Here is a 21,763-nt window from a genome sequence, read left to right on the forward strand (position 1 = left end):
AACACTGAATAAATATCACTTCAAACACCATATTTAATCATGTAAATGTTATGCATATAACAGTGCATGAAAAAGATGGTTTCTGCGGTCCTTTCCGTGCAGAGATGGTTACCGGTCCTTGACTGGGCCTGGAACCCCCTGTTTTGAATATTGTGTTGAAGAAAGATAGAGCAGGATGTCTTGCGAGGGCGGTGGCTACAGGGCTCTGCTGTGGACTTAGCACTTTCACATCTAGCACGATTCCTCACATGAATTGGCCAAGGAAGATGAAGGAGGATAACACATGGTTAGCACTGACAGGGGGCTCAGGCCTGGCTAGTTTTCATGACAGGGGTTAGGCTGTTCGCATGTCAGCGGTTTGTTTAATTTAGTGGTTTGTTGTTGTTTGTTGCTTAGCTGGAGAGTCATTTGTTGAAGGCCTCCGTGTGCCAGGCTCTGTAGCAGGAGCCAGGTACACGCATGCAGAGAGCGAGCTGACAACGTAGTGCAGCGCTTCTCAGCCTCAGCCCGCAGCGGCATCACCTGGCAGCCGTGTCCAACGGCAGATGCTGGGCGCCACCCCCAGAGTGTCCGGTTCGGAGGCCTGGGTTAGGGCCCGAGACTCTGCGTTTCGAACGAGTTCCTAGGCGGTGATGATGATGCTTGTCTGGAGCCACACTTTGAGAACCACTGGACTACTGGGGTGGAAAGGCAGACAATATTGTTTTGATCAGTGTGGCTGCTGCAGTAGAAGAGAAATGCAAAGGCTGCATAGCAGCACAGAAGAGGGGAAACCCTTTACCCTGCCCCAGCGGGCGAGAGAGTGTTTCAGGGAGATGTGAAGCAGGTTGGTGTGTGCGCAGGATGCAAGCAGCTCAGCGCTGCTGGAATGAAAAGGAGGGCTGGGAGCAGACACAGAGAAGTCCAGAGAGGTGGGCAGAGCCTCTCCACGATGAACATACTCTAAGGCCACAGGTCGTGGGAACCTAGGAGGGGGTTAGAATTGGAGAAGCAAAAGCAAATAAATCATCACCCTTTACCTTTGGCAGCCTGGAAGCCCCACCCGCCTCCCTGTAATAAACCTCGCCTCCAGAAGGAACCCGACACAGGCCTTGACACGGATGTGTAAATGACTGCGGAGCCTTTTTGTCCCCGCCTCATCCCCCACCCAGCAATATTAGACGGGGATTATTGGCGGGGTGGAGGAGAAGGACTTCCTGAGGGCGGGTGGAGGGCTGAGTTGGCAGCCCCAGCCTTATGGTTCACCTATTCTGGCCTCCAGCCTGCACTCCTGGCCCCCACAACCATGGCTGGATGGGAAATGATTCCCATCTCTCTCTGTGTTAATACATCCATCAGTCCTGCTCCTGTGACCAGAGCCACAGAGAACACAGCTAAGCCACAGGACTCAGAGGGGACAGCAGCCTTCATGTCCCCTCTAAATCCACCTGGAAACCAGGCATCCTCAGGATGGGGTCTGCATGTAGAAGCCACTTTGTTGTTGTTGTTTAGAGATGGGGTCTTGCTGTGTTGTCCAGGCTGGTCTCAAACTCCTGGGCTCAACTGATCCTCCTGCTTCCCCAAGAGTGGATTTGGGTGGATTTTACCAAGCCCAAGTCTCAACCCTCCTTCTCCAGCTGACCCAAACAAAAATGGAAATAATAAAGACAAAAGTTTGATGCAAAGTGTGGATTAAAGCATCTTTAGAAAATGTGTTTATTTTTATTGATCTATAATGTAAAATCTAAGGAAAAAGAGTGGCTGCTATGGCAGTCCAGCTTTGAGCTTTATTCATAATAAGTAACCCTCACCCTCTAGCCCTCCCTCACTGTCCCAGGACCACCTCTGATTCGGTGGTGACACTGACAAAGGAAAAACTCTTAATGCCAGTTTGATTCCTTGCCCTCTGTTTGTACATAATAAAATCATAAGACCTCACCCATCGATTATTAACCCATGCCCCTGGTCACCTCCTTTCCTTCTAGGCAGGACATTGGGGTTTGTGACTGTGCCTCTCCACCTACCAGGCAGGAAAACAGGTAGAATTCAGCAGGTTGTGGCCTTCTATGCGGGGGGTCAGTCTCTTACCAAGGTGATGTGGTGGGAACGCCACACTACTGACTGGCTGAACCCACTGGGTTTTTATGAGAAGACGTAGATATTTTAATCAGCTTCAGAAGTGAACCGCAGGACCTATAAATGTCTTTTAAACATGTTTTTAAAATGTAGCTTCTAGGCTGGGTGCAGTGGCTCACACCTATAATCCCAGCACTTTGGGAGGCTGAGGTGGGAGGATCGGTTCAGCTCAGGAGTTTGAGACCAACCTGGGCAACATAGCAAGACCCCATCTCTTAAAAGAAAAAAAAAAAAAAAAAAAAAAGACTTTTACATGCAGACACCATCCTGAAGATTTCCGGTTTCCAGATGGATTTAATGGGACATGAAGGCTGCTGTCCCCTCGGAGTCCTGTGGCTTAGCTGTGTTCTCTGTGGCTCTAGCCACAGGAGTGGGACTCTTGGATGACTCCCAGAGAGAGGCAGGTACTAGTCCCCCAACAGGAAGACCTTTCTAACAGATGGAGGAATGTACACGAGCAGGTGTCAATTGATCCCAGCTCAGCCTTGGCACACGGCAGGACCCAGACCTGGCAAAGGGAGGCCAGATGGATCCCAGGCTCTTTCTGAGTCAATGCATCACATGTCCCTAGAATATACAGCTCTCCACTGCAGCAGAGCCTCTGAGCTTGCTGGGCCCTCTCTCATGAATGCCATTCCTCAGGTTTCACTCATGGTTGGTTCTGCTTGTCCTTTAAATCTCAGCTTTAATGGCACCTCCCCCGGGAAGCCTGCCTGCATCATCCGCTTAACAGGGATCCCTCCGTTTTTCTGTTGCAGCCCTTGTTTAATTCCTTCGTAGCGCTGATTGCAGACTAATTATTTCCTTTGTGCGTTGGTTTACTTGTTATTTATTATCAGTCTCTTACACTGAACTGTGAGTGCCACGAGGCCAGAGACTAGAGCTGTTTTGTTCTCCATTGCATCTTCAGCACCTGGTACAGCGCCTGACACATACTAGACACATTTGTTGAAGAAATGAATGCATTAACTTCAAAATTAAATTGTACTCCAAGAAGGAGAGCATTTAGAGAGTTTTCTCCTTCATTCAACATTTGAGTACTCGTTTTTTATTGCAAATACAATCCATCGTATTAAATGTATATTCAGATTTGGTAGATAATTTTTGATCATTTTCATATAGATATACATGCCTTTTATTATGGTCAGATCTCCTTACAAAACAAATTTTGAAGGACTAACCAAAAGCTATCATTGTCCTGAAATGTTGCCTATTTGTTGAAAAAGGATGTGTCATCATCTAGAATGTGTAAACTTTGCCATTACAGCGGTATCCGTTGGGGCAAGTTCTGTTCTGACTGCGTGTTGGTAGCTGGCCCAAAGAGATGTGCCCTGGAGCTTGGGCCCAGGCAACTTCTCCAGGAAGGTGCCTGCAGTGAGCACTGACACAGACCCGGGGGGTCCACCTCAGAGTATGACCTCCAAGAAGTGTTATGGGGCAGAATTAATGTTGACCCCGGTGGCTGGATCCCTCCCCCAGTCTTCCCGGGGCTACCTTTCATCAGTGAGCCCCTCTTCCTTCTGTCTCCAACCTTTCTTCTCTGCTCTGTTTTGCCATCTGCATAGCAGTTTGCTGAAGCCTCTTCATAAAAAACAAAAACACAGGCTGGGTGCGGTGGCTCGCACCTGTAATCCCACCATTTTGGGAGGCCAAGGCAGGTGGATCACTTGAGGTCAGGAGTCTGAGACCAGCCTGGCCAACATGGCGAAACACCATGTCTACTAAAAATATAAAAAATTAGCCAGGCGTGGTGGCAGGCACCTGGAATCCCAGCTACTTGGGATGCTGAGGCAGAAGAATTGCTTGAACCCAGGAGGCGGATGTTGCAGTGAGTTGAGATTGCGCCACTGCACTCCAGCCTGGGTGACAGAGCAAGACTCCGTTTCAAAAACAAAAACAGAAACCAAAACCAAAATCCTTCACATTACCCTCACCTTACCATCACCACCACACATACACTCTTCTCTCCTCTCTTTATGGCTAAATTTCTGAAATGAGCTTTAAAAACCCTCCACATCCCTTCAAGGATGTGTTCAGACATGAGTAGGGATATGACGTAAAGTTCTGGTCTTCCTAAGATCTTTGAAACTCATAGTCTGAGCTCTAGTCTGTAATAGGCTTCTGTACTAGTCTGGCGCTAACAGTCACAGGCGAGGTATGCTAACAATCATCGCTGTGCTTGCTAGTGTGCACAACCCGAGTCAGCTGGCCAAGAAGTTCAAGCCAGGGACGAGAAAGCACTGGGGTAGCTTTGGCAGGACCTGAGCTGGACTTCGAAGAGTGGACGAAATTTGCAAAGGTCCAGAGGAAAGAAGAGGGCATTTGAGCAGAGTTTTTTCATAAGGGCATTTGTGAAGGTGGGTTGGCATAGCCTGCTCTTAGGCTCAGGGAGTTGGCTGAACCATGGGGCAGGCTGGGGCGGGATGTGGGGGCCTTTGAAGACTTTGACACGTTGGGGCACTTCAAGGCCATGAAAAACAGCTAGGCTGTGCTTTGTGTTGGTGGGGTGGGGCAGGGCGTGCTAGGGAGAAAGGGAGTGTACAGATGGGTGGTGGGGTGGTGCCACCCAAGCCAGGCTGTGACAAGATTGATCTGGTTACTGCAGGAGAGCCAGTCTGGCAGTGTAACAAGGAAGGCTGGGACTGGTTGCCTGTGGGAAGCCTTTGCAGTGCGGCATGGCGAGGGCCTAACCCATGGAAACATGGGAGTTCATGACCCACTAAGAGCAAAGGATAGACCGAGCTGGCTCTGAGATATTGAGCCTTGGAGGAGTGGGGCCCAGGTGTTCTCTGATGAGGCATTCCACCATCAAGCTATAATCTAGGCCATAACACATCCTCTAATTGCAATATTGCAAAAAATACATGGACTGTATTTGAACCCTGAATTTTACAAACAAACTGTTAAAAAGTTATGACCTATTTGGAAAATTTTGAATTCTAATTAAATTTGATAATCTTAAGGTATTAAGTGTTAACTCTCTAGGTGTGGGTATGGTACTGTGGTTTTAAGAGCCTCTATGTTTTAGAGAAACATACTGAAATATGTACAGATGAAATATATCTGGATTTGTTTCCAAGTTATCCAGGTAGATAAGGGGAGAATGGGCTTAGCATAGATGAGACAGGACTGTTTGTGAATTGTAAGCTGTCCAAGCTGGGTGACATGGGGTTCGTTTCTCTCCTCTCTCTACGTTGTATACATTTGAAATTTTCTGTAAAAACATTCTGGTCCTTGGATAATGCAGGTCCTACACCCTGGGCCTCACGATTCCCAATCAGAAATCACGAGAGGCATTTTGAGCTGTGCCATGTTAATCTCTTGTTACCTTTCAAAACAGGAATTCTGGCCACTTCTGTTTTGCTTAGAGCAGGAAAAACGCATAGATGGGGAAGAAATAATGCCTTGGCTTTATTTGGAAAAACAAACTGTGAGAGACACGTGATCCCCCTGTGTCAGAATCATGGGAGGAGTCCAACCAACTGGAGGCAAAGTCAAAACTCAGAAGAGCAAAGGCAAATTTTTAGCTGGAAATAGATGCTTCTCTTAGAAAAGTCAGTCCCAGTGGAGGATTTCTGGCAGCAGAGCACTTGGCATGAGTGTGAAAGCTGAGACCGAGTTGAAAAATGGTAGCCCAGGGTGTAGCGGCCAGCATAAGGCCAGCGCTATGCAGTCACATGTCACAGCTCAGGGAACAGAAAGGCCTGCTGTTGTCACCTCTGATATTGGTTGTCCCGGTGCCCACCCTCATGGCACCTCTATCTCTCACATGCCACAAAGACAGGAGGCTGCTCTGACAGTGTCATGCGGGGGGAGGGCCTATGAACTTCCTTGGCAGGCCATCTCCCAGGCTACAGGGCAGAAATCAGATTTCTTTTTCTTTTCTTTTGGTTTTTTTTTTTTTGAGACAGAGTCTTGCTCTGTCACCCTGGCTGCAGTGCAGTGGTGTGATCTCGGCTCACTGCAAGCTCCGCCTCCCGGGTTCACGCCATTCTCCTGCCTCAGCCTCCCGAGTAGCTGGGAATACAGGAGCCCGCCACCCCCCCCCCCGGCTAATTTTTTGTATTTTTAGTAGAGACAGGGTTTCACCGTGTTAGCCAGGATGGTCTCGATCTCCTGACCTCGTGATCCATCCGCCTCGGCCTCCCAAAGTGCTGGGATTACAGGCGTGAGCCACTGTGTCCGGCCCAGATTTCTTTTTCAATGAGTGGCCCCAAACAGAAGCCATTTGCACACAGGTAAGCTAGAAAGCTAGGAGGGTGTATTTTGAACCTGAGCAAGTGATCTCATTTCTCCTCCTCTTTTTTGAGGAGAAGAAATATATGAGGGAATTAAGGTGGGCGCGCATTCCTTGGGAAAGGAGCAAGCATGAAACAGGTGTTGAGAGTTCCGGTTAGTAACATGTGAGGGCCCGCTCTGCGCCAGGCACTGTGGGAAGTGCAGCGATGGATGAGCCGTGGTCCTTGCCTTCAAGGAGAGCGTGGGGGAGCCAGGAAATTCCAGGTGCACAAAATCTCCTAGATAAATACTGAAGGACACATAAGTCCTGTGACCCAAGCGAAGTAACTGTTACTTAGCCAAAGTCAAACTTCGGGCAAATCACTTAAATCTCTATTTTTCACCTATAAAATGGTGTAATTCTTGCCTTGCTTACCCCATCAGGTTATAGAGTTATAAGGATCAAAGCTACTACAATAGAATAACAATGAGAAGGAGGGGAAGGAGGAGGAGGGAGAGGAAGGAGGAGGAGGAGACAAGGCTTTCTTGACCTTGCTGACCTACAGACCTGTGACTGGTGCCCAAGGACGAACTCCGCTGTGGATGGCAGCCAGGACCAGGGCATGTTCCTGATGCAGATGGCTGTCCACTCCCAGCCAGTCCTGGAGCACTGGTGCCCTGTGCCCTCATTCCCAAAGCTGGTTCCCCTGGGCACCTTGTCACAGGCCCAGTAGCTGCCTTGACATGAGCAACCTCTCTGACTTGTTCAAATTCGCCTGACAGATGGTGAAGGTGCTTAGTCCTAGTATTCTTAATAAATATCAGAGCTTAAGAGCCAGAAGGAAGCTTCCAGAACATAGCATCCACACACATCCCGTCCCCACCACCACCCCCACCATTTGTACGAAGGGCCATGGAGGCTCCAGCAGGGAACATAACCCACTGTGGTACTGGGACAGCTGATGCTGGAATCTCATTCTCTGGACTCCCCTGGTCCAACATAGCTGCTTCTCTTTCCAAGAAAGGTTTTTCCAACACCAACTCTACTGCCTTTAATATCCTTAGTCTTTCCTGCCCCCGAATACCTCATTTGGTCCTAACTTCCAATAAAGTGTATTTAGGGCAAGAGAAAAAGGAAACGTTCCCCAAGTCACATTTTCCCAAGCCCTCTGTTCTTTTTCATTCTTCGGGAAAGTGATTCCTAAATGCCCATGAGGGCATGTGACCCTACTAATAATACGGGTTCACAGAGACGAAGATGAGGGGTTCCTATCTTCACAAGGCTCTTGTTTAGTTAGCAGTAAAGTGCCCTCTTGATGAAAGCTTTTTGAATCCCCGCTACAGGAAAAGAAAACCCTTCCAATCCAGTTCCCTTTAGTCATGTGTGCAAAGAGAAACCTTCTCATTGCTACATCTCTTTACTTTGAGTTTTTTGCATTCATGCCTGGCTGGCAGCTTCCGCCCTGCTGGCTGTGGGCCCAGGCAGTATTGTGAGCACAGGAAAGGCTGACAGCCTCACTTAGGGAGTCTTACCCTGTGCTGTGTCTCTTCCTGACCCCGGGGGTCTACATGAGGCCTCATGGTTGCTTCATTCTGCTCCCTGCTGCCCCTAAAGTATTCGGTTTGGCCCCCAGCTGAACGGTTGTCTTACTCCAGTTTGGCCCGGAGTGCCTGCTTTGATATCCTCCAGACTCCCTCTTCCCTAGTCACCATCTTGGTGTAGTTGAGTTACTTTGAGGCCTTGAAAATAAGAAGAGTATAGCTCAGTGGAGACTCTGGTATCCCAAGTGAGAAGACTGGTGTCCAGTGAAAGGTTGGACTGGAGGGTCTGCCATTCCGTCATGCTGTAACATTTCTGAAAATGCATAGCCTAAGGTTGACAGCCGGAAAAATCAGTAGGGTTCCAATGTGTGTGTCCGGACCTAGAAGTAAGAACTAAGCCTGGGACCAACGCCTCATAGCATTTTAAATGAACCTGGGTACCAGCTATCGCTTCTGATTCTTCCCACTCTCAGATAAAGTCCCTTAGTTAGAGAGCACGGCGCAGGGGGTTGGGATTCTGCGGGGCCAATGTAACATTTACACTCTTGTGAGACAGTGTGGTGGTCTACGGAAGAATTCCAGAAGACGTGGTGTTCCTTTCCCCTTTTCTCTATTTACCCACCTTCCTTGTGTTGAAATACTGATGAACGGACCCCAGATGGCAAAGCTTGATCCCCAACTCTGATAGAGCCCACAGGACACCCTGGGTCTACCCTAACAAGCCATGACTTGCCAATTATTTGCTTTTCTGGAGAAACCTTGGCCAGAAAGTCTGTTTAATTACCATGGAGATAATCTTTTAAACATAGATTTACATTCTTTAAAGACTTTTTCCCTGTGGGAGTAGGAAAGTTCATCTGCACGTAGCATGTTTATTTTCATTTCCAGGGGAGGAACTGTTTTCTAGTAGTTAGCAAGAAGCTTGAGCCCTGGAGGAATTTCTTTTTTTAAAGTCTGTTCCTCTTCGCTGATAGTGCATCAATTATATTGTAATAATTAGTTTACAGTGTGGTCATATTTTTTTCCAGCTTAAACTCCGTACTTCACTCTGCGATTCCAGTCCTATAATTATTTAACATTTGTCAAGCATCCCTATCAGATTGGGTTCTATAGTTACCCTAAATGTGGGTATCAAGAGTCAATGTCCTCAGGGGTTTCTCATCAGGAAGGTCACACTTGCAAAGCCAGCAGCCACAAAGACCTATTTAGGTTGGTGCAAAAGCAATTGCGGTTTTTGCCTGAAAGTAATGGCAAAAACCGCAATTATTTTTGCACCAACTTAATACTTGGCGCTGTGGTCAGTGAGACACTAATTTTTCCCACCTGGGGTGGCCCTGCAGGTTTGCTAAATTCTTCCCCGTTAGAACGCCAGCTTGGATGAGTAGGGATTCTATTGTATTCAACCTGGCAGGCCCAAGACCCAGAGCAATTCCTGGCTCATAATAGGTGCTGACTAAGCAGATGATGAATTACTGAAAGTCAACAGGTCTTGACCTGTGTGTCCGATAGGAACAATGGACAAAATAAAGCAGAGTTCGGTGGGCTCTTGGCTCTGGCCTGGGCAGCCCTAGTCCCTCTTTCCCCACATCACTTAAGAGCAGGTGGTCCTGAGTGGTTGCTGGACCTGAATCTGGAGGCCGAGACTCTGGGCCTTGAAGATTTACCTCTGGGGATTCAGAAAAGAGGAGAAAAGGAGTAATTGTATTGAACAGAGAATTAGAAGATAAGGAAAATCCCTTTGTGAGAAACTCTAAATCTTGAGCATGGATCTCTGTGTCCAGGTCCTGATGGGGAGAACAGCTGGTCCAAGAAGTACCCGTCCTGTGGGGGCCTGCTGCAGTCCCCCATAGACCTGCACAGTGACATCCTCCAGTATGACGCCAGCCTCATGCCCCTCGAGTTCCAAGGCTACAATCTGTCTGCCAACGAGCAGTTTCTCCTGACCAACAATGGCCATTCAGGTGAGGGAGAGGCCTTGGAGACCTGAGGAGTATGTCTGGGTCTCCCTGGCTGTCAGGCCTGTCCTTTTCCATCTGGCAGGGAAGGGTTCTGCAGAAGCATCCAGGAGGAGGGATGGGGCCGGGGCGCCTTTGAGAGATTCCAGGAGCACTCTCTCCAGGGGATGTTGGAGGCCCTGGGCTCTGATGGTCCTGCCAGGGCTGCACTTCCCAGAAGAAGCACATCTCTCAGGATAGGGCAGGAGACAGACCTGAGCCCCGTGGTTCATTGGCTGTGCGGCTGGAGTGAATTCTGGACCATCATAAATGACTCAAGGAACCACACAGTTTAGGAGGGGCACCCAGGCCTTAGAGTCAGACCAACCTGGATTTGAACCCTGGCTTGACTGCTTATGAGCCATGAGCCTCTAGGTGAGAATTTTAGCCTCCTTGAACTTCCATCTGGAAATGGACATATTAATGGGTACCATGAAGACTGCAGATTATGTATGGTGGGGTCTGACACGCGGAGTGAAGTAAATGCTTCATAAATAGCAGTTACATTGTTGTTATATAATTCTAAAGCTCGGAAGGTACTTCACTAAAGGTTCCAGGTGTCTGATCCATCAATATGTAAATAAACACCCATCCGTTGATCTAGTGTTAGTGTTTCTGGCATCATTTTCCAGGGGGAACCAAGAAGGTGCGGGTGCCACTGGAGTTGCTTTGGGGAAAAGGGGACATTCTCAGGGAAAGAGCCCAGGTGTCTGACCTTTAGGCTGCATCTCTGCTCTGCACCTCACTCCATCCACCTGCCTCTCTCTGGGCTCCAGGGGCTGGCAGCGGGGGTGGAGGGAGTGTTGCCTACCTGACTGCTCTCTGGCAGTGCACAGCTGGCCGGGGCTCTGAAGGCTGCTCCTCCACTCCCCGCAGTGAAGCTGAACCTGCCCTCGGACATGCACATCCAGGGCCTCCAGTCTCGCTACAGTGCCACACAGCTGCACCTGCACTGGGGGAACCCGAATGACCCGCACGGCTCTGAGCACACTGTCAGCGGACAGCACTTCGCCGCCGAGGTAAGTAGGGCTGCCAGTCTGGCAGAGGCTGCTCTGCAGTGGGTGGTGTGGCACCCTCTCGACCTGGCTGCTGTGCAGATAACACCAGAGCCTGGGACAGGCTGCCTTCAGGCTATCTGCCCCATCTTTGGCCCTGGCACAGGGGGTGCAGCCACGCCAGCCTGCAGCTCATCTGCACTGTCCTGGTCCCTTTCTTCTCCTGAACATGCTGAGTTTGTCCCTGTGTCTTTTACTGAGTGATGCTGCTGGGGAGGCAGTATTCCCAGGGTGGCCCAGAGGGACACACATGCCCTTCTTTTAGACATTGCCTTCCTATCTGTGCAGATGAAAATCTCCTGCTGACTCACACTGGGCTCATTGCTCCCCCAAACTTCTCAGCCTTTCTTCACATGTCATGCTGTTCGCATCTTTTTGATGCTATCTTTCCGTTCTCTCGGCACGGGTTGCGTTTAGAACATGGGGCCATGGGTCTAGGGCCACTCTTCTACCTGGCCACAAGTCTAGGGGTGCCTGACAGTCTAATGTGTTGGGCATGATGGCAAGCAGACTCACTAGGGACAAGATGCCACCCAGCACAGCATCGTGTCATGTCGCCTTGAGGTGCTACCCCAAAATGCCAAAAGAAAATTAGCAGAAGGGCAGAGCGTTTGCCCTGTGCAATTGCAGGATGGGGTGGGGCAAGGAGGGGGTTGAGATGCTGACTTTGGAACTCCAATAGCCCTGAACTGGGGGTGTGGCTCTGAATATTTACAGGGAAATACAAGGAGATAAATGCTGCTGACTGATCAGCCAGGGGAGTCCATGGCCAATAGCGACTATTCCCCTCCGTTCATAACTGCTGAACTGCTTAATGTGTCAGGCTAATCATAGGTCTACTTGCAAGCATGGAAGGGATTGGATCTGGCTCAAAAGGATGGCACCACTGGAGGTTCACATATTTCAGAGCAGGCCCTTCCCTGAAGCTCAAGAACTGAAATTTCCTCCAGGCTAATTGCAGTGTTGAGACTTCTGCTTCCCCCATGGGGAATAAAGAAGGTGTAAACCAAAAAGTGTCTGAGACTCAATCCATTTAGAAGTTTATTTTGCCAAGGTTAAGGACGCATGCCTGGGAAACAGGGGCACAAGTCTGTGCCTTTCGCCAAAGATGATCTTGAGGGCTTCAATATTTAAAGGGGAAAGGGCAGATACTGGGGAAAGAGGGAGAAATGTTTAAAAGGTGTGGGGAGGTAAAAGGCAAGAGGTCGCAGTCTTCTGAGTTTTTGATCGGCCATTCACATGTGAGACGGGGTAGAGGAATAGTCACTTGTGCATTCATGTAGCTCAGCGAATCTGCATTCTTACAAGATGAAATAGACATGGGCAGAGGAAGCAATTAGATATGCATTTGTCTCAGGTGAGCAGAGGGATGACTTTGAGTTCTGTCCTTTGTCCTGAATCCGTGAAGATAAGTTACCCATTGACACTGTCAGGGTGAAATTCAACAGAACTGCTTTCGGGTAAAGACCTTGCGGCCCACAGTGAATTTCCTAGTGGGCAAAATGTGAGATGTGTAGCTTTTTTTATCTTTGTAGCCATCTTATTTAGGAATAGAATGAGAGGCAGGTTTGCCTGATGCAGCTCCCAGCTTGACTTTTCCCTTTGGCTTAGTGATTTGGGGGTCTCGAGATTTATTTTCCTTTCACAAAGGAGGTTAGGGTGTAGATTGGCAGGGTTTATGTATTTAAAAATATTTCCTTTTTTTTTTTTTTTGAGATGGAGTCTCGCTCTGTGGCCCAGGCTGGAGTGCAGTGGCGCGATCTTGGCTCACTGCAAGCTCCACCTCCTTGGTTGATGTCATTCTCCTGCCTCAGCCTCCCGAGTAGCTGGGAGTACAGGTGCCTGCCACCACGCCCACCTAATTTTTTGTATTTTTTAGTAGAGACGGGGTTTCACTGTGTTCGCCAGAATGGTCTCGATCTTCTGACCTCTTGATTCACCCGCCTCGGCCTCCCAGAGTGCTGGGATTACAGGCGTGAGGCACTGCTCGCAGCCTAAAAATATTTCTACTTCTTGTATTTTCTGCTCTTAAGTCACATCATCAGACCAAGGGTCTGGTTAAGATGAACCATAAATGCCAATACTAGAGAAAAGACATCAAGGTGTCCCTCAGGTGGGTCCTCTAAGGAAGGACCTTGAAAGTGTAGTGGTTCTTTTGGATGGAGTCCATAGAAGAAGATTCTGGCAGGGCACGGTGGCTCACGCCTATAATCCCAGCACTTTTGGAGGCTAAGGCGGGTGAATCACCTGAGATTGGGAGTTCGAGACCAGCCTGACCAACATGGTGAAACCCTATCTCTACTAAAAATGCAAAATTAGCCAGGCTTGGTGGCACATGCCTGTAATCCTAGCTACTCGGGAGGCTGAGTCAGGAGAATCGCTTGAACCTGGGAGGCGGAGGTTGCGGTGAGTTGAGATCATGCCATTGCACTCCAGCCTGGGCAACAAGAGCGAAACTCCAACTCAAAAAAAAAAAAAAAAAAAAAAAAAAGAAAGAGATTCTTTCTATCTTAATCTCCTCAACAGGGAGCTCCTTTATGCTTGGATTAGTCTTCACTTCCTCTGAACACAGTAAGGAAAGTACAGACAAACCACAAGCTGAAAGGTCAGCTGTAAAAGGAAATAGGGACTTAGGACCTCAGAGGTTTTAATCATATAGAATTCAGCTCTGTTTCTCAAAGTGATGCCAGGCTGAGATGGTGTGGGCAGTGTGGCAGACTAAGTCCTTTGAGGGGAAGATGGTGAAGCAGGAGCTCTTAAGAAATCCTTAATAGAGGACCACTTAAAAGAAGAAATAATTTGATACATAATTTTTTTAAATTAGAAGGAGCCACTTAAAGTTCAAAATGGGGGAATTAAGCTGTATTCAATAATATATGTTGAATTATATTTATAAACACATGAGATGGAAAAGGATGAATGAAAAGAGAAAAGAAATAGAGATAAAATCTCCATATGTCATAGTCTCAAGGACAAAAAACCAACAAAAATGCGTGGGTTGTATAAACCAAAAATAAATTCTAAGCCCCCCACCCCACCTCCCTGCCATCTGAATGGACCCCTCCTCTTGGCCAACGGCATTCCAAAGTTAACATGAAAACTAGTTCAGGCCATGCTGGGAAGAGGGAGTTGGACATGACCCATTATACCCTCCTCCCTTTTAATTCAGGAAAAGCCCACCTTCATTAACATCAACACAGACCTTAGGTCCGATCAGAAATATTTACAGTCTATTCTCTCTGAAGCCTGCTACGTGGAGGCTTCATCTGCATGATAAAATCTTGTTCTCTACAACCCCTTACTGGAACCCAGACATTCCTTTCTATTGATAACTCTCAGCTGATTGCCAGTCAGAAAGAAGTTAAATCTACCTGTGTCCCGGAAGCCGCCATTTTGAGTTGTCCTGCCCTTCTAGATCAAACCAGTGTATCTTTTTTTTTTTTTTTTTGAGACGGAGTCTCGCTCTGTCGCCCAGGCTGGAGGGCAGTGGCATGATCTCGGCTCACTGCAAGCTCCGCCTCCTGGGTTCACGCCATTCTCCTGCCTCAGCCTCCCAAGTGGGGTTTCACCATGTTAGCTAGGATGGTCTCGATCTCCTGACCTCGTGATCCACCCGTCTCGGCATCCCAAAGTGCTGGGATTACAGGCGTGAGCCACCGCGCCCGGCAAACCAGTGTATCTTGCACGTATTGATTGATGTATTATGTCTCTAAAATGTATCAAAACAAGCCGTACCCTGACCACCTTGGGCACATGTCCTTATCCTTGGCAAAATAAGGGGAGGGTCTGAGATACCTAACCTAGTCTGGGGGGCTGTGGGGGCTGGGGTTCTGTCCTCACAGCTGGATTCAAGTCTTCTGCAGAAGCGACAGGCTCCCATGAGTCACTTATCCCCTAATGGGTGGCTTCTCCCCTACTGCAGCTGCACATTGTCCATTATAACTCAGACCTTTATCCTGACGCCAGCACTGCTAGCAACAAGTCAGAAGGCCTCGCTGTCCTAGCTGTTCTCATTGAGGTAAGAGCTATTTAAAAAGTTCTCAGGTGAAATTTGAAGCAGGGATGAGACTGGGATTCCACCTTTTGTTCCATGCATACCTGTTGACAATCAGCTGTTCCTGTATCGGCTCTGTGTCAACTCCAGAGCAGGGGGTATCCTCCTGTAGTGCACCTTTTCTCTTGGCCTGGAGGCAGCACCTTCTGTGCCTGGGCAGCAGAAATGGGGAATGTTCTTTGGTCCATTGGAAACACGGGCCCCAACGTCTAGCTCTGTTGCATAAGGCATGGAATTGCCCGGTTGGGGAGCACCGGTGCTGGAAAAGGGTCATGATACTCCATCTGACCCATCAGATGCCTGAACTCTTGATACAACTCCTGCTATCCAAGCTCCATCCTCTAGATCAGCAGTCCCCAATCTTTTTGGCACCAGGGACCAGTTTCATAGAAGACATTTTTTCCACGGACCAGGGAGCAGGGAGGGAGATGGTTTTGGGATGAAACTGTTCCACCTCAGATCATCAAGCATTAGTTAGATTCCACAAGGAACACACAGCCTAGATCCCTTGCGTGCGCAGTTCACAGTAGAGTTTGTGCTCCTATGAGAATGGGAGGCCTCTGCTGATTTGACAGGGGGCGGAGCTCAGGCTATAATGCTTGCTTGCCCGCTGCTCACCTCCTACTGTGCGGCCCGGTTCCTAACAGGCCGCAGACTGGTACCGGTCCACAGCCTGGCGGTTGGGGACCCCTGCTCTATATGGACCCTGGAATGAATTCTTTGTTTATCCCAAGAAACAGGAATGTCTTCTGATTGACTTGCATGTTTTATGTCCGAATGAGGCAGCATGTACCTCATTTCCCAACATGCTCATTGGTCTGACGTGGCTTTTGTGAACTCAGAGCTCCTTAAGTTCTGGGTGACATGGATGTTAGTCACAGACTTCAGGCTCACCTCTGGATCATCAAGAGCACATACTGTACCCCATATCCCAGGACATTCAAGCCCAATGCCTTAAGCTGAAAACAGGACATCCTGAGATGCAAGAAGGCAGGACCATTACACTAACTCCCAAGAGCCTAGTGATCCATCCTAATTGTCCAGTAAAGTGGATCCTTCAGGCAGTGGTGGCAACATACCCACAGCCTTGCCCATCAATCCCGGCTCAGCCTGTCCTGTTCTGTCCCAGTGTAACCTGCCCTGTCTCTGTTCCAGATGGGCCCCTTCAATCCGTCCTACGACAAGATCTTCAGTCACCTTCAACATGTAAAGTACAAAGGTGAGGGGTCCTTGCGTGTATATTCACTCTCTGCTGGAGAAGGAGGTAGTCAGCCCTGGGTGACTTTAAGAAAAACAAATGCAAGGGGCAGGAGTTGTCTGTGTTCACCAGGTTAAGAGGAGCAAGTTGTTGAACGATGTTGCAACCAGGTCCTGGGGTTAGATGACCCTGAAAGGGGCTAGTTCATGTTTCTAGGCTCAGTCACCCTGTTCAGCTGCACTTGTGCCCTAGGGAGGGAGACTGACAGCATCACCTCTGCAACGTGTCTCTCTAGGTCAGGAAGCATTCATTCCGGGATTCAACATTGAAGAGCTGCTTCCGGAGAGGACGGCTGAATATTACCGCTACCGGGGGTCCCTGACCACGCCCCCTTGCAACCCTACTGTGCTCTGGACAGTTTTCCGAAACCCCGTGCAGATTTCCCAGGAGCAGGTAACTGTCGTGCCAAACTCAGCCAGAGTCCACACGGCACCTCAGTCCCCATCATCCCCTATATCATAATCAACGACTTGATTTAGTTTCATTGGCAGCTCTTCAAAACCTCTCCAAATATCACAGTTGTCTGAAAGCACTGCCGAAATTCCAGGCTGAGATTCAAAAGAAGTCAGGCTAGGCAAATGAATACATGTCTCCTAATTCTTTTTAAAAAAAGAGCTATAAAGCTGCATTTGCTAATATATCCTCAGTGGCTGAGGTGGCATTCTCTTCCCAGGCAGGAGAGAGTCTGGTTCCTTTACAGGGTAGAATAAAGACAGGATCAGATGAAATCATTTAACAAATGGGATTGCAGCAATGACTAAGTGAGGGTCCCTGCCCCCCAAGAAGCTCAAGGTCTAATGCAAACTGGGGAACAAAATCCTTAGCCATCGTCGCTAAAGCTTCTTATTTGATAGGAGATGGGAGAGAAGAGTAGAAGTTTGTGGGATGACCTGCGGGTTAGTGACAAAGCTGAGCCCCAAAGTTAGGTCATCTGAGTTCCATGTCACTGCTCGTACCTGTACTCCACAACCTAAATTCATGAGAAGAAAAATGGCTCCCCAGGAGACGGGGCTGGGGCCAGCACTGCATCCTGGCTCACAGCCCCACCCCAGCTTCATGCGGCCAAGGCAGCCTCACAGCTGCTTCTTTCCTTTACAATCAGCTTCTGCTCTGACTCACCTGGTAAATGGCAGCAGGTGGGTGGACAGGAATGGGGACGTGATGAACCAAGAGATGGATGAAACATGTGGGGAAGCAGCAACATCCTACCCCAGAAACTGCCTTGGGAACGGGTTATGTAATCTATGCAGGTGCATGAAAATGCCATGGAACCTGTAGTCAGATGACCTCTGAAACGCTTACCTCCTTCCTTTATTCCTTCTGATGTGACCATCAGAACAAGCCCTGCGACCCTCTGGTTGAGAGCTGGGCTCTAATTTAAGTTCATGAGAGGAACGCAGTCTCCGTGGGAGGCTAAGGAGCACTCCATCACCCCGGGTTTCCCTCCATGCAGGGCAGATTCCGGGTATAACTGGGAACTAACAGCACTGCCCTTCCCTGGAGTCTCGGGTGCTGGGAAGGCAAACCCAGCGCCGCGCAGCTCCCAGTCACCTACTGTGGAGGGAAGCAGTTGTCCGGCTTTCCCGCTGCTTTCTAATATCTCCCACCCAGCCCCACAGAAGCTGGTTCCCGAGGCTTCTTCCAGGTGCAAGAGGTGAGAGCTAGCCTCTTCCCAGGGGGTCAGGCGAGGAGGTCATTCTGCCTGCGGGCTATTTCTGCTCTTGCCCTCAGCTGCTGGCTTTGGAGACAGCCCTGTACTGCACACACATGGACGACCCTTCCCCCAGAGAAATGATCAACAATTTCCGGCAGGTCCAGAAGTTCGATGAGAGGCTGGTATACACCTCCTTCTCCCAAGGTGAGGAGAGGTAGTGCTGGGGGAGGGGGTGTGGGAGTGTGGTGCCAAGACATTGGACTCTTCTGTGTGAATTCAGCTCTGGCACTGATGCCCTCAAGAAGTTGGCTGAGAGCTCCTGGCTGCCACGGGAGCCAGGTGCCTTGTGAGACTAGGTGCGGGGCTCACTGGGGTCCCCCTTCACTGAGTCTTTGCAGAGAAGCAAAAAGCCGTGGCCCCCAGGCAGATGGACCAGAGCCCTCTTTAAGCCTGGGAGTCTTGCACAGATGGGGAAGAGAGAATTCCTTGGGGACTTCTCTGTTCCAGACAATGATCCCTTCTCCTAAGACACAGGATAGGACCCTTTCCATGAGATCAGACTTCTAACTTCCCTCCCTAGGCTTTCTTGGCATCAAAGGCTGCAGCCAGCCTATCTTAGGCCTGGCCGGGTGATTCGCACACCACCACCGAATGAGCAGGAATGTTCCTATGTTAGAGGTAAAACAGTGGGTGTAACCCACATCCATGACTAATGTAGCAGGGCCCGTTAGACAAGGAAGCACCCTTGTGCACTGCATTTTTGTCTGACCTCCTTGGAGCTTGCATAAGCACAAGCACATAAGTTCCCAATTGAACAAAGCTTAATAGCTTGGTTTCTTCCTAATGCTACTAGGGCTCAGGTCTCCCTTTTACAGCTGTAACCAATAACTCCCCAGTAGGACGTTAACCTTTTTCCTTGCTCACTGCCTACATCAACACTGCTGGAAACTGGGCGTCAGGGGAAAGGGGCGAGGGAGCACTCTCGTCAGATCTCTGAGTTCACTTTCAGGCTCACTTTCTTACTGTAGATTCTCAACTGGTTCCCAACTTGGGAATCTTCATGGCTGGTCTGTGCAGTTCCACTTCATCCCCAGCATCACGTGTGGCCCAAGCAGGGCCAGGTGTTCATATTTAAAGATAACCCGTTCACACCTGCAATCCCAGCACTTTAGGAGGCCAAGGCAAGCGGATCACCTGAGGTCAGGAGTTCAAGTCCAGCCTGACCAACATGGTGAAACCCCGTCTCTACTAAAAATACAAAAATTAGCCGGGCGTGGTGGCGGGTGCCTGTAATCCCAGCTACTCGGGAGGCTGAGGCAGGAGAATCGCTTGAACCCAGGAGGCGGAGGTTGCAGTAAGCCGAGATCACACCACTGCATTACAGCCTGAGCAACAGAGTGAGACTCCGTCCCAAAAAAAAAAAAAAAAGATAACCTGTTAACACACTTGTTAGAATCTGCTCTCTTCGTCTCACTGGTGCACTTTTTTTGGGGTTCCTTTCTTATTATATGAGGTTATAACTATCACCTCCTAAACTTAGTTGAACATATGGAGACTGTATTTGGAAGCCCTTTCCAGGAAGCTTGAGAAACTGACCCATCCTTACGGTCAGGATTATGTCATTCTCTGTTTTTTCATGAAGAACTGCCCAAGAATCTGTTTTTTGTGTTTCCTCCTCTCCAGGTACCACTAGTTAAGATCATTTCCCTCTTACCTCAGTTTCTCGGTTGGAAAACAGAATCTGTGAACAATGGCCTTCCTGAAAATTCAGAATCCATGTCATGATAACTAACAGTTTCCTTTCTATGAAATGAACTGAGTGCATGGAATTATCCCTGTGTATCTGTTCTGGATACAACGCTATCTTTTCTCATTCTTCTGAGTGGAGAATGTAGTATCCAAGGGTGAAATGGAACTACTTCAACTCTTAAAACCAAAAACATAAAAACTCTGCCAGGAGATTAGGAACTTTGCCCACATAGATCAGGTAGAATTTTGCTTGTGATCCCAGGACCCCATTGCTGGTTCTGTTCTCTGAGCTCAGCTATGCACACCCAGGGAAGGGGGAACGCAAACTCTCCTTATAGTCAGGAGGCCTAGGTTCAAGGTCTGGCTTTGTTTCCTCCTGGCTGCATGCTGTGGACAAATCATGTCCCTTCTTTGGCCTTGGTTTCCTCAGCCATAAGTTGCCAGGCAATCCCAGCGACTCAGGAGGCTGAGGCAGGAGACTCGCTTGAAACCGGGAGGTGGAGGTTGCAGTGAGCCAAGATCATGCCACTGTACTCCAGCCTGGGTGACAGAGTGAGACTCCATCTCAAAAAAAAAAAAAAAAAAAAAAAAAAAAAGCAAGCCAGGTTGGATTAGGTGATCTAATGTCCTTTCGGTGCTAATATGTTGTGATGGTTAAGTGGACACTAACAACTGCCCATCCTGACTTTACATTGCAGGGACAGTGTTTGAGGGCAGTTACAGAGGATCGGAAGAAACCGGGCAGGAACTTGACTCTGACATCCAAAAGTAACCCCCACTTGTAATGATGGACTGTGGCACTGGGGATAATTAGCCATCTTCTTAGACCAGCTTGTGTCTAAGCAGCTGCTGGTAGTGGGACAGTTCGGGCAGGTTTGTAGCCAAGCGCTTCAGTAGATTCTCCCAGTCTGGATGGGGGAGCTTGAGGGGCCTCTAAGAAGAAGTCTGGAGACCAGCTCCCAGCTTAGGACATCAAGATCAAAGCCCAAATGCAGCGTTGCCCCTGCTTTTCCTGCATGGCTTGCCCAGAGCTGGTGCTTCCACAGGCTCAGGCTGGGACCAGCTTTCTCCTCTGAGTGAGACTCTGTGGCAGTCCAAGGAAAACCTGTCCATTTAGAGGCTGATTATAGAAGCTTGGCCAGAATTCTCCCCTCCCTCTCGCTTCCCAAAGGCACAGGCAGCAAGTAGGGCTGCTTTCCAAGGAGAAATGAGGAGGCAGCCCCACAGGGGTGGAGGCCCGAACCTCATCTGCCCAGGGGGCTGCATTCCCGAGGCCCCTCTCACCCAGCTCGGAGCGGGCCTCAGACCGTAACATGATGTTTCAGGTTTATGGTGTGAGACTTTGTCCGTGTGAACCATGAGCAGTTTGGACTCAAATTGTAGCCTCATCCACTGAGGCATGTTTGTAAATAGGGTCTGGCTTACTCAGGGCTTTCTCTGGAAGATAACAACTATAGAGTCAGAAAATTCTGCCAGGAGAAAACTGACGCTTAAAAACTCTAGGCGTCAGGATGGCCGTCTAGGATGGCCGGGTGTGGTGGCTCATGCTTGTAATCCCAGCACTTTGGGAGGCTGAGGCGGGAGGATCGCATTAGCCCAAGAGTTTGCGGCTGCAGTGAGCCACGATCACACCACTGCACTCCAGCTTGGGTGACACAGTGAGACCCTGCCTCTTAAATAATTAAAATGTAAAAATGAAAACAATTCCCTATGAGAGAAATTACATGGACTTTGGGGAAAGATTTGAAGTTTAGCCAGGTTGGGACAATTGGGACTGAATCATTTAACTTAACCCGGCTATTTTCCTTGACTGTGCTTAGAAAAGGGGTACAGGACCTGGTTTCTGTCTTAAGAGGTTTATGGTCCAGTTATACCTTAGCCTGGGGTCAGAGCTTCTCAACCTTGGCACTATTGACAACTTGGGCAGGATAATTCTTACGTGGGGGGTGTCCTGTGTGTTGTAGCATTGGCAGTACCATTGGTCTCTACCCAGTAGATGCCAGCTGCACCTGCCCAGTTGTAACAGCCACAAGTGTTTCCAGACATTGCCAACTCTGTGCGGGGAGGAGGGGCAAGGTTTCCCCTGATGGAAAACCACTGCCTCAGGGTTTCTGTGGCCCAGAA

At 49.0% G+C, this 21,763-nt stretch overlaps 1 protein-coding gene across 2 annotated transcripts in view; it reads left to right on the forward strand.

Annotated features, from left to right (window-relative positions):
- The window catches only part of LOC105488928 (carbonic anhydrase 12), a 59,797-nt gene that overhangs the window by 26,227 nt on the left and 11,807 nt on the right, over positions 1 to 21,763 (forward strand). For both annotated transcript variants that reach the window (XM_011753456.2, XM_011753450.2), the window contains exons 3-8: positions 9,657 to 9,836; positions 10,746 to 10,888; positions 14,847 to 14,942; positions 16,134 to 16,197; positions 16,472 to 16,629; positions 17,968 to 18,094. In XM_011753456.2, the coding sequence (XP_011751758.2) occupies positions 9,657 to 9,836; positions 10,746 to 10,888; positions 14,847 to 14,942; positions 16,134 to 16,197; positions 16,472 to 16,629; positions 17,968 to 18,094 (768 nt within the window). The remainder of the gene's footprint in view (positions 1 to 9,656; positions 9,837 to 10,745; positions 10,889 to 14,846; positions 14,943 to 16,133; positions 16,198 to 16,471; positions 16,630 to 17,967; positions 18,095 to 21,763) is intronic.

The sequence above is a fragment of the Macaca nemestrina genome, chromosome 7, assembly GCF_043159975.1.
Source record: "Macaca nemestrina isolate mMacNem1 chromosome 7, mMacNem.hap1, whole genome shotgun sequence".
In the NCBI taxonomy this organism is placed as follows: Eukaryota; Metazoa; Chordata; class Mammalia; order Primates; family Cercopithecidae; genus Macaca; species Macaca nemestrina.